A 13,609-nucleotide genomic window follows, 5' to 3' on the forward strand; every position below is an offset into this window, starting at 1 on the left:
TCCTGGAGAATCTGGACAGGAGGCACAGCACTGAGGACATTTAGATGTCAAACCGCTGCAGTGGTTTGCTGCCTCTGTACTTCCTTCTCAAGTGTCTTAAGAGGCCTGCGCCACTCACAACAGAAAGAAGTGCAGGAAAAGTATGTTGCGAGATATCATACCATCTATGTCATCAGGGACCCCATGCAAAGTTTCATTCTGGAGCCCTTACCTTTACTACTTAGTGATACAAATTGCTTCACCCCCTTCAAGTCCACTGACTGGCCAAGCTGTAATTTCCATGGTTTATGTTCTCCTGAGGCCACCTCCAAAGATGTCACGATGGCCTGTAACCAGATTTCTTGCTTCAGCAATAATCACAGATCGTGTTAGAGTTGATGGCTGTGAAGCCTCATAATCCAAGATATAGGAGATTGACTGACACGATAGTTAAAGGTTGAACGTACTTATTTAGTTTGTTGCTTTTTGCTTCTTGTACTTCATTGCAGCTGCAGCCAGTTCTGCCATCTTGACTTTCCATTAGAGTAAAAGATTTTGTGGGCATCTAGACAAACACTATCAATGCTGCCTGTCATCCAGATTGTTTCACCTTCAAAACCTTTCCCTCCTTCTGACAAGAAATGGGATTTTTATTCATTTGTACAAAATCATTTATTGTGATGATATCGCCATTGGAATTATTTCAACTCCAGTGCTCTTTCTAACACAGATTGTTCTTTGCAAATACCTAACTGATCTAATGTTTCTTCGAAAGTGTATTTCAAAAGCAAGAATAGATCTAAAAAATGGCAGCTAATAAATCTAGTCAAGCACTTGAACTTGTGCTTATTCCCAGTCGCTGTGAGCATCACACCAAGATGGACTGGTCTCAGTCTGCAGCCCTTTTCAGCTAAGGGCAGAATCTTACTGCTGCCTGATTTCAGAGTTACATACAATCTATCTGCTCCAGAGGTGGAATAACCTGGATGCACAATCTCAACATCCACTCACAGTCTCCCATTCTCCATGCTTTGTGACTCTTCCAAGATGATCTGAGAGTGGCTGAGCTCAGAACAGGAGTGGCAAAGACATTATTTATAACCATTTTATTAAGGTCACGATTTCCCTGATGGCTTGCGTGACCTTCCTGCAGAAGCCGGTCCATTGATAAAAGCCCAGAGCATTAGCAGTTTGGGAGTTGGCGATGGAACTAAGAACAAGGTGATTATTAACCCTGGAGATGCACCCGACTCCAATGCAACCTGCATGTTTTCGAATGATTGATGCAAGGCCTCACACTTAGGGGACGTGGCCTTCCCTTTCTCTCAACACATTGTGGAAACTACTAACCACTTCAATCAGGGCTGTAGCTGCTGAGCATAACGTAAAGGAACTCCTCTCTTAAAAGAAGGCCCTAACAGACCTGGGTGCAATACCTGTTCGGGAACATAGGAATCACCCTCCTTCTACCACGTCCCCATCTCCTACATTTGGCAAGTAAATCACAGGCGTCCCCAAATATGTTGTGCACTTATGTTACACCTGTCACAATTCACAGCCGTTGAGGTAATGTTGCAACGCAGTACCTGTTGTAATATAAGAAACAGAGCACAATGGTGCAGACTCCAGTATTGAAAGGACTAGGTCATCTGTTTCTCATGTTGCTGGCTGACAAATATTTATCAGGGCCCTGGTTCTTCTTCTAAATGAAGAGGACTCATTTTAGCATCTCATCTGATAAGCTGCAACGGTATAAATTCTGCTCTTGAATTGTGTTAGTCAGGGAGTCAGCACTTATTTCTAGCAGGGGCCCGGAATGCCTTGAAGAGCTCTTTGACCGAAATACAGTGCAGCTAACACTGGCACAGTTAAACCAGAGGATGCCACTTTTCAAAGTTGTTCCCATCAAATTTCAACACCAGCATTTTCTTTCTAACACCAAAACCTGAGTAAAATAGAGAAGCAAAAGTTCAGCACAGAACTGCATGGAGAAATATCAAATACTACGTGAGGACCATTTCAATAAACGACAACTATCTCAATGACAAGAAACTAGTAAATAGTAAGTTTAGGACTGATATTAAGAGGCATTTCATGCAAAGAATAGTTTCTGGTTTTGGAGAGTTGTGGCTAAAACTCTAAATTCATCAAATGATTCTCAAACACTGAGGTGGAGAATCGTAGAATTCAGTGAAGAAATGAATTCAACAGCCTAAGTGTTCTCTGTCATCTCTGCTTATTAAGTAAAGTACGGGTATGGAATGAGCTGCAATAGGAAGTGGTGGAGGCTGGTACAATTGCAACAGTTGAGAGGCATTTGGATGGGTATATGAATAGGAAGGGTTTGGAGGGATATGGGCCGGGTGCTGGCAGGTGGGACTAGATTGGGTTGGGATACCTGGTCAGTACGGACGGGTTGGACCAAAGAATCTGTTTCCGTGCTGTACATCTCTATGACTCTATTATGTTTTCACTTCACTCCTGTTTTTTACAGAAAGTTGGTTGTGATGAGGTACTGGGCTCCAACAAAGTGATGGACAAATGTGGTGTTTGTGGCGGTGACAACACCACGTGCAAAGTGATATCTGGAATCTTCAAGCAAACCATCATGTCAGTGGGCTATCACAAGATTCTTGAAATTCCCGAAGGAGCTACACGAATTAACATCACCGAGACGATGAAAAGCAGAAATTACCTGGGTAAGTGCTAACTATCAGTCAACTAACTGGGGCCCTCACCATGGCAACATCTCCTCCACTTGCCAACCAATCAGAACATTGTTCTCATATGGGATAAAAGTTATGTTTACCTTTACAGTGGTTTTCTTGTGAAAAGACACAAAGCTCTCACAACAGGTGTCTTTTTCCAGCAGTTAAGATGAAGCCCTGCTCTCTCCTTAGCGAGAGAGAGATAATTGGCGGTGATTTAACCAGAGGATTACCATACTCAAGTGAGGGGAGAGGTTGAGAAGGAGAATCCTTTGTGATAACCTCATCTGGTACAAGAATTGAAACCACATTATTAGGCATCACTCTGTAATGTAAGCCAACCATGCAGCCTCGCAACTGAGCTAACGGATCGCCTTCCAGGATGCTCAGGTACCAACTTATTATAAATTCACTGAGCTGGATTTCTAGACAGAAACAATGGGACATTGTGAGAAAGAATTAGGACTTAGAAATTCAGCAAGACTTCACCTTATCTCCTCCCACTGGAGACTGGCTGAACAGACGTTTACTCTAATAGGGGGGAAACACACAGACCCTGTGACAGGAAATTGTGAAGACCTGCATGGAATTTTAGGCCCAGGGTACTTAACATTTTTCTTAAACTCTAAGTTTGCCCCTATTTTCTGAAATTAAGAATTTGGAAGGATATATGTCCAAATAAGTTGCTAGGTTAGGTGCCAAATATTTCAGTACTCGAGTAATTAAACCAGAATCAATTGAATCCATGGAATCCAAGTCTGAATGTAAATTAACACCATGATTTTTTGACTTAACTACTTGATTGCTCTGGGCACTTCGCACTATCTCTTTTAGCTGACGTGCGTATTATGACAGGAGAGGATCATTTTTAAATATGTATTATATAGTACACTGATGTCAACTTTTAGATAATTGTCGTTGATCCAAATGTCAGTTTTTGTGCAATTAAGCAGCTATTTTTCAAATTGCTCCCTGCCTCCACATTGAACCTGAGGGGTTATTTTCTGAGCTCATGCCATTAATGAGAGCATTTGCCAGTTGGCTACCCATATCAGGAAATCATGACATTCTGCCAACAATTTCTAATTCAAAGTGACTCCTTACATGTAAGCAAAAGTTTGGAAAATGAACAATACAGTTGATGTGGTTCTGTTCGCCGAGCTGGGAATTTGTGTTGCAGACGTTTCGTCCCCTGTCTAGGTGACATCCTCAGTGCTTGGGATCCTCCTGTGAAGCGCTTCTGTGATCTTTCCTCCGGCATTTATAGTGGTTTGAATCTACCGCTTCTGATTGTCAGTTCCAGCTGTCCGTTGCAGTGGCCGGTATATTGGGTCCAGGTCGATGTGCTTATTGATTGAATCTGTGGATGAGTGCCATGTTGTTCTCTGTTTGGCTTGTCCTATAATAGTAGTGTTGTCCCAGTCAAATTCATGTTTCTTGTCATCTGCGTGTGTGGCTACTAAGGATAGCTGGTCGTGTCGTTTTGTGGCTAGTTGGTGTTCATGGATGCGGATTGTTAGCTGTCTTCCTGTTTGTCCTATGAAAGCAACCACCCCAACACACACAAAAGAAGTTGCATCAAGACACTATTCAAAAGGGCCACAACACACTGCAGTACACCAGAACTACAAAAAGAGGAAGGAGAAAACCTATACAATGTATTCGCCAAAAACGGATACCCGCGCAATTTCATCAACAGATGCTTAAGGGAAAGACAACGGAACGAGGACATGCCACAACCCAAAGGACTAGCCACACTACCATACATCAAGAGCATTTCCAAACTGACAGCCAGACTACTGCGACCACTAGGACTCATAACAGCACACAAACCAATAGCCACTCTCAGACAACAACTCACCAGAACAAAGGACCAAATACCCTGCATGAGCAAAACCAATGTAGTGTACAAAATCCCATGAAAGGACTGCACAAAACACTACATAGGACAAACAGGAAGACAGCTAACGATCCGCATCCAAGAACACCAACTAGCCACAAAACGACACGACCAGCTATCCTTAGTAGCCACACACGCAGATGACAAGCAACATGAGTTCGACTGGGACAACACTACTATTATAGGGCAAGCCAAACAGAGAACAGCCAGGGAATTCCTAGAGGCATGGCACTCATCCACAGATTCAATCAATAAGCACATCGACCTGGACCCAATATACCGGCCACTGCAGCGGACAGCTGGAACTGACAATCGGAAGCGGCAGATTCAAACCACTATAAATGCCAGAGGAAAGATCACAGAAGCGCTTCACAGGAGGCTCCCAAGCACTGAGGATGTCACCTAGACAGGGGACGAAACATCTGCGACACAAATTCCCAGCTCGGCGGATAGAACCACAACAACGAGCACCTGAGCTACAAATCTTCTCACAAACTTTGAACAATACAGTTGAAATGGGCAAAGTAGATCATAATAACAAGACAGGCAAATTTTAAGTTAAATCAAGGTTTAATTAAGGTAAGAAGGGGTTTTCTGGAAAATAGGGAAATCAAAACATGAACCTATTAAAGGGATGAAATTAATGTACAATAGTCATAGGGATTGAGCTAATAATAATTAGCAATGTGTAGTGTGATCAATTTTCTTACCTATTGACTTCAAACAAGTTCAAAACAAGAAGCGAAAGAACTTCGGATGCTGGAAATCAGAAACAAAATCAGAAATTGGTGGAAAAACTCAGCAGGTCTGGCAGCATCTGCAAGAGAAAGCCGAGTTAATGTTTTGGGTCCAGTGACCCTTCTTCAGAAGGGGCAAATAGAATAAATCCTTCTTAAAACAAGCAATGTGCAAATTGGGCATTGTCTGAACAGGCACTTTATAAAACATCCACAGTGTAATCCAGGTACTGAGTAAATTGGGTATTGCGTGAAGAAATAGTTTGAGGAAGATATCATAAGAAGCTGCCATCCCTCCATATGCCACATTCTGTACTCTCCCTCTGCCACTTCCTGGATGGATATGTTAATGAGTTGATAGTAGCATGGACCTGGATCTGTGGAGCTCCTGCTTATGTGCCAGTTTATTCTGAAAGAGGATTTGGAATCTGGCCTGTAGAAGGTATGTACAGATATCTCTGGCAGTTTAGCCTGTTGTCTAGAGTAAGAGAAAGAAACTCTAGATGGTGGGAAGAGTGAGTGGCAATGGTGGCAGCATGGGCAGGCATAAAGAGTGAAAGTAAAAGAAAGGTTTACCTTGAAATGTGCTGCTCTGGTCAAAGGAGAAAAATGAGAAGTGAGGTGGCAAGGTTGGAGCAGTAGATTGGTGGAGTGCTTTGCAGATTCTGGATAGTTATGCAGAGTGTAAGAAAGCTGTGATTCAGCATCCTATCTCTGCAGCTACAGTCCCATCATTTACATTTGTCCCAATGCTGACAAGCCTGTGGGGACAGGCTGCTGGTATTCACATGTTTCAAAGCACGCACAAATTAATTTGGTTCACAGACTTAGCTCAGCCTTCTGATCACAGTTCTTTGTTTTTACAAAGGACAATCTTTGAAGATCTTATGTTCAAACAATTAGCAATGATATGGTATGTTTCAGGACTGATGACTTGGCAAACTGAGTGTTTGCTTGTGGAATTTTTAATGTAAAGTGCAATTTGCACTTAACTTGTTTCATTCACTAAACATTGTGGATTTCAAAGGATTGCCATAATGCTATTAATTGCCTTCATCAAAAAGGATTGGCATGTTTTCACTGAATGATGGGCACGGTATGCAGTCAGTAGCCGACATGTTAGCCATTCTGTCTGAATACAATGATTCACAATGAGATCAGGAATAAAAGACAGATTTCATTTGTACAATTGTACACCAGTCTGTGAGTTCTAAATTGACTTTTCTAATAACTTAAATTACTTTTGAAAGTCTGTGATTGTGTTCCTCTTTGGATAGGTGCCTCTCTATTATGTCATCCCTTGATGAGTCACCTTCAGTATACTAATATATAATGTGAATGGTTTTGTGATACACATTTTTGAGTTGGAGTAAAATCAAGGGGAAGCTGTAAGCATCTGTACCTCCCATAAGGAGTATTGAACGTGCATAACTTGGAACTTAGGTCATCCAATTTCACTTGCCAGAAACCATAGGAGGCATCTAACTTGCTAAAATATTTTACTTAAGTGCCATAAATTTCTAATGTGTTGGAAAATTATAATCTACCATTTTAATAGCCTTATTACATCTCTGGGATCCGAGTAAGTTTGCAATTTATCACTCTTTTTGCCACAATTGCTAACATGTTTGCTTCTTCATTAATATTATTCATGGCAGTTAAGTGCTCCATTCTGTCAAGCTCCATTTTGCAGCTAAACAGAATGTGATTTTCTGCATGGATGGATTACTAGAAAATTTATTGAGCAGTTGAGGTCCAATCTTGACTTAACAATTATTCTAATCTTTATATCTTGTAGATTTCTATACCGTGTCCCAATTTAACAGAGGGCCAGTTTTCAGAGGGTGAGCCTTGGTCTCAGTACAAAACTCATTCATTCCACACAAAAAAACTAAAAGAGGCTGGTGGTATTTTAGAGCTGGGCACAGCGTTACCAGCGATTTTGAGTGTCCAGTTAGTATGGTGAGAATACAATATCGTATATTGCAGGAGGCAGCAACTGTGTGTGCAAGATCAGCCTCCAGGTCATTCCTGTGATAGAACCTGTCCTTCATTCTGTCCTCTCAGGAGTGATCTAAAAACTATTCCTGGTCTCCTAAAAAAAAACAAAAGAAGTGTATTTAAACTTACATTGTCAGGGCAATTCTGACTTTGATTCCCTTGCACACTGGATTGTCTTGACGGGTAACTCACTGTGTGCAGTTGTGGGCAATACATTTTAACTGTTTGTACCACATTATGGGAAAAACGTGAACACATGAGGGAGACTGCAGAAGCGATTTATGAGAATGGTTCCAGGAATGAGAAACCTCAGTTTAGAGAGAGAGGTTTACAAAATCATGAGCAGAGTAGATAGGGAGAAGCTGATCCTGCTCATGAAAGGGGGAAGGATGAGACGGCATAGAGTTAAAGCGTTGTGTGAACAAAGCATGGATGATGTGAGAAAAAAAGTTTTCATGCTGCAAGTTGTTAGGAGCTGGAATGCAGTGCCTGGAAATATCGGAGAAGGCGTGTTCAATCGAGCCATTCAAGAGGACATTAGATGATTCTTCAGATAGAAATGGTGTGCAAAGAAATGGCGGAAAGGCAAGAGAATGGCATGCGATAATAGAACTGTTGCAAGCACAATGGGCCAAATGGCTTCCTTCCGCTCAGTAACAATGCTATGATTCTTTGATTACCGTTTCCTGTTTAGGCCCTAACATCAAAATCTCAGTCAGGTCCCATTGACACCATCTTGGGAATTGAGAACCTAAAGACTACCAGGATTTAATATTGCACAAACAAACAATATGGATCCTTTATTAATGCAGGCACTCCATGCTCTTTCCTGCTTCTTGTTACAACTCCATCTGCTGGTGCCATTCTGTTTGGCAGCTACGAGTGAACAATATGTACAAGTTGCATTTTCAAAACAGTACATCACAACAGTCAGGACCCAACATGGATTTCATAAAAAAGAACACACTGCTAGTATTACGGAAATGTCCCTGCTAACTGCTTAAAGCAACTTGTTAAAATGTAAACCTGTCAAATCTTGGTGCTTTCACTGAAGTGTAAAAACCGGGGCAACTTAAAGTAATCATCCTACTCTACTTTCTGCTGTGTGGCTAGCGATAAAGTCTCTATAAAGTTCCCTGTCAGTCAATGATTCAGAAAGTGGTGTTGCTCACAAACACTCAATCCTAAGAGTGGTTTAGATGTTTTTTTGGCACCACGACAAATGGCTGTTACATGTGAAGTTATGATTGACATTGTGAAATTTTCTGTGAATGGGAAGTGTAGTGGTACAATAACCCATCATTTTCACCTTAGCCCATTGTAACTCAAAAATAATGTTTTCCACTTAATGTATTTGTAGCACATATGTGTACCTGGTTGGAGGAGAGAACTCCTCTCTTCAGGGGAGACATGTTGCCCTGAAATGTGCCACACCTTTTTTAACAGACTGCACCGACTATACAAGAAGTATGTCCTGCTGAAGCTCACTGGCCTCATTTGGGATTTAAAACAGAAGTAAATGAGGGTGGAAATCAGCTTTCCCATGTTTTCCATGGCTCGCTTCTGAAAATCAACTTCAGCACAAAATGAGCACAACTAAAATCTTCCTTCCCTTCAGAACAGATATATTTAGGGGTTTTTATAAAGCTTGGTTCTGAATCAGAGTGAACCTTTATTTTTTTTCCATCTTCTATTAGTTAGTATAGTTGCATGTTTTGCATTTTGAGGTCTAATGTTGCATTTCACAATTTATTTTCCATACTGTATATTTATGGCCATATAACTGTGATCTGAAACACTGCTGTTTAAATTGTTTCCATTTACTGGAAAGATTCCCAGTGATTTGCAGTCTAGGTTGAAATTGCAGCTTCCTTTTCTATCTGACTGTACAAAGCTCTTTTTCAACTTAGAGATTTATTTTTGTTTTAAATTTGGGATTGGGGTTTTGCACATTTACCAATTCTGACAGGAATCTTTACAGAATCTTTGAAGACCATGCTTGCTTGATTGGTGAAGGAATATTGGGCTGGGTTTTACCCAGGGGCAGAGAGCCCATGCATGGATCCTTAATATAGGGCACCTTGCCAGGCCACCCATTCTTCTGCCATTTAATAAGCAGCGGGGGAGGCATAGGGCTGGCCCAATTGAGACACTTCAGGATTGCATCCTGCTGCTGCTTAACATTAACAGGTGGCAGGAGAGGCCAGGACCCAATATGCAGCCTGGCAGGTCTATTCCTGCCCACTGTGGGCCAATGGAAGGTGGGGTGAAGGCATGTAGTGGCCCTCTTTCTTGGTCCCCATTGCCAATTGAAGGGCCCTCCAGTAATCTTTCCTCCCTGTATCCATTCTGGCCTCCCACCCTCCCCCATATATCCCCCTCATCCCATCTCAGCCAAAGTATACTCCTCTCCACTCGCACTGGCTGCCATGCAAGATCATCCATCTGCTTGTCTGGTTGGGTACAACTCCAACAATAATCAAGAATCGTGATCCTCTCCAGGATGAAGCAGCCCACTTAATCAACATCCCTTCTCTACTGACACAAAGTGGTTAGTACTAGATACCATCTGGATACTGGATACATAAACCGTACTCGAATTTCACCAAGTTACCTTCAACATCACCTTCCAAACCTGCAACCTGTTTCTATTTGAAGAGCAATTATAGCAGGCACACTGGAACAGCACGAGTTGCAAATTCCCCTCCAATTGCTCCCAACCCTATCTTGGAGTTGTTACTCCATTTCTTCACTTTGCTTGTCCTAAGATCTGGAAATCTGTATCTAACAGCACTGTGAATGTATCTACATCTCATGAACTGCAATGGTTCAAGGACAATGAAAGATGTGAGTTAAATGCTGGCATGGCCAGTAATGCCTACAGTGGGTGTTATGGACTAGGCCAGACCATTCAAAACATTCTTAAGCAAGCAGCCCCAGACCTGGTACAGTGTACAGTGAACATTACTCCGAGTAAGCTAACTAGGTTGACTGCTAGAGTTTAAAACTGACAAAAATTTATTCACAAAATTACACAATGAAACACAAAGAACAGAATTAACAACCATACAGAACTCAGTCTATCCAACTAGATTTGATTATGCCGTTCTGAATACACACAACAGTCCCATTAAGCAAACTCCCTTTAAAACCTGGTATAAATGGCACACATGCTTACAGGTTGAAGTTGAAGGGCAGAAAGAGAGAGAGAGTTTCCATACAGCTCACCGTTGAACTCTTTACCAGTTCAAGACTGAACTAAACTGCTCAACTCAGCTCAGCTAGAGAGCTGACCACTCCCCTTTCATTGTACAGGTCACTTCTAAAACGTGACCACTTTGGCCTGAAGTCTTATCTGTTTACATATGAACAAAATGTCTCGCAAAATCCCTTTCATCTTTGCAACAAACCAGACTGATCAGAGCCCAGGCTGGTTTATTACCCCTCTGAAAAAAATCAAGGACAGAGTATCACTGAGCCAAGGAATAGCTTTTAGAAAAAGAAGGGACTAGTTGTGTGACAATGAGAAAAGTTCATCAGTGAACAAATAAACATTTCTGGAGGCTGCTGGATACAGTGATATTAGCTAGAAAAAAAATGACAGTTAAATGGGGTTAAACAATTTAGCATTATTGAATGTTGTTGGACAATAGACAATAGACAATAGATGCAGGAGTAGGCCATTCTGCCCTTCGAGCCTGCACCGCCATTCAATATGATCATGGCTGATCATTCCTAATCAGTATCCTGTTCCAGTCTTATCTCCATACCCCTTGACTCCACTATCTTTAAGAGCTCTATCCAATTCTTTCTTAAATGAATCCAGAGACTGGGCCTCCACTGCCCTCTGGGGCAGAGCATTCCACACAGCCACCACTCTCTGGGTGAAGTAGTTTCTCCTCATCTCTGTCCTAAATGGTCTACCCCGTATTTTTAAGTTGTGTCCTCTGGTTCGGCACTCCCCCATCAACAGAAATATGTTCCCTCCTGCCAGAGTGTCCAGTCCTTTCATAATCCTATACGTTTCAATCAGATCCCCTCTCAGTCTTCTAAACTCAAGGGTATACAAGCCCAGTCGCTTCAGTCTTTCCGTGTAAGGCAATCCTGCCATTCCAGGAATTGACCTTGGAGATGGAGGAAGAGAGATTTTCTGCTGGTATCCTTCTCACTCATCAGTTGCAATCTTGTTAGAATGTTAGGAAATATATTGGGAATTGAGGGATCATCCCAAAACTATATTTGCTCAGGATGGAAAAGCTAGAAAATGAGGTATTTATTTCATGTTTTCAGTCAAAAGCCAATTCCCAAGTACCCGAAACTGACAATGTCACGAGCAGAGGTGTAGTATTATGGAATTGCCAGATGAAGATCTGCTGGGCACATGGAGTTTAGTGTCTGTCTGAGCAGAGATTCTAAGTGTCTTAGATCAATGCCCCCAATCAATGAGACTCTATACCAGCATCCCTCCTCACAAATTAAACAAGTTCTCCTCACAACCCCAATGGAGCATCATCATTGTTATCAGTTTTTCTGTCCAACATCACTCATAACATATTAGCTATTCATATTAAGAATCCTCTTGTGTTTATTTTGAGTATGTTTTATTTTTCCAGTTTTACTAAACAACATCAATTGAATACATTATCCCAAAAGTAGTGCGGTCTTGAAGCCTGTGAAACCAGGCTAACTGATTACTGCAGTGGAAATAGCCACTCTGCATCCCTTTCAAATTAATGGGTAAATTAAGAGATGAAAGGAACTGTTGGACAGAGTGTAAAAAACTGTTTGATTTAACGCTGGTTAATATTTGTCCAAAAGGAAAAGATCTGCAGCGGGTCATATATGGATCTTACAAAGTAGTTCTGTTGTACAAACCGAACAAAAGTATCCTTTCTAATTCTCTGACACTTCATTTGTCATTGAAACTAGTGTTATGTTTAACAGCAGTTCTCCCAACATTTTCATGTTTTGTTAATTTCACCTCACATTCCATGAACATCTAAACTATGTAACTGGTTTTTGTATTGACTGCATATCCGTTTTCCATGGTTTGTAGCAATGTAGCAGCCTGGCACCAAATGTGAGGCGTTTGAAATTCCAGTTATTTTTCATTCATTCATGGGATGTGGACATCATTGGCTGGGCCAGTATTTATTAGCTATCTCTCATTGCCCAGAGGGCAGTTGAGAGTTAACCACATTGCTGTGGGTATACAGGCCATGTAAGGGATGGCTGGTTTCCATCCCTAAAGGACACTACTTTTCATCACTTATATAAATGATTTGGATGTGAGTATAAGAGGTATAGTTAGTAAGTTTGCAGATGGCATCAAAATTGGAGGTGTAGTGGACAGCGAACAGGGTTACCTCAGATTACAACAGGATCTGGACCAGATGGGCCAATGGGCTGAGAAGTGGCAGATAGAGTTTAATTCAGATAAATGCGAGGTGCTGCATTTTGGGAAAGCCAATCTTAGCAGGACTTATACACATAATGGTAAGATCCTGAGGAGTATTGTTGTTCAAAGAGACCTTGGAATGCAGGTTCGTAGCTCCTTGAAAGTAGAGTCGCAGGTAGATAGGATAGTGAAGAAGGCGTTTGGTATGCTTTCCTTTATTGGTCAGAGTATTGAGTACAGGAGTTAGGAGGTCATGCTGTGGCTGTACAGGACATTGGTTAGGCCACTGTTGGAATATTGTGTGCAATTCTTCCTTCCTATCGGAGAGATGTTGTGAAACTTGAAAGGGTTCAGAAAAGATTTACACGGATGTTGCCAGGGTTGGAAGATTTGAGCTATAGGGAGAGGCTGAACAGGCTGGGGCTGTTTTCCCTGGAGCGTCAGGGGCTGAGGGATGACATTATAGAGATTTATAAAATCATGAGGGTAGGATAAAGAGACAAAGTCTCTTCCCTGGGGTGGGGGAAGTCCAGAATTAGAGGGCATAAGTTTAGGGTGAGGGGGGAAAGATATAAAAGAGACCTAAGAGGCAACCTTTTCACACAGAGGGTGGTGTGTGTGTGTGGAATGAGCTGCCAGAGGATGCGGTGGAGGCTGTACAATTGCAAAATTTAAAAGGCATCTGGATGGGTATATGAATAGGAAAGGTTTGGAAGGATATGGGCTGGGTACTGGCAGGTGGGACTAGATTGGGTTGGGATATTTGGTTGACATGGACAAGTTGGACCAAAGGGTCTGTTTCCATGCTGTACATCTCTATGGCTCTTATGACATTAGTGAACCAAATGGGTTTTTCCGTGTCATTCGTTAACAGTTTCATGGTCAT

General features: G+C 41.8%; 1 protein-coding gene across 2 annotated transcripts in view; it reads left to right on the forward strand.

Annotated features, from left to right (window-relative positions):
* adamtsl7 (ADAMTS-like 7) overlaps positions 1–13,609 on the forward strand; it is a 454,799-nt gene that overhangs the window by 385,091 nt on the left and 56,099 nt on the right. For both annotated transcript variants that reach the window (XM_072583993.1, XM_072583994.1), the window contains exon 8: positions 2,474–2,678. In XM_072583993.1, coding sequence (XP_072440094.1) covers positions 2,474–2,678 — 205 coding nt within the window. The remainder of the gene's footprint in view (positions 1–2,473; positions 2,679–13,609) is intronic.

This window comes from Chiloscyllium punctatum, chromosome 14 (assembly GCF_047496795.1).
Source record: "Chiloscyllium punctatum isolate Juve2018m chromosome 14, sChiPun1.3, whole genome shotgun sequence".
In the NCBI taxonomy this organism is placed as follows: Eukaryota; Metazoa; Chordata; class Chondrichthyes; order Orectolobiformes; family Hemiscylliidae; genus Chiloscyllium; species Chiloscyllium punctatum.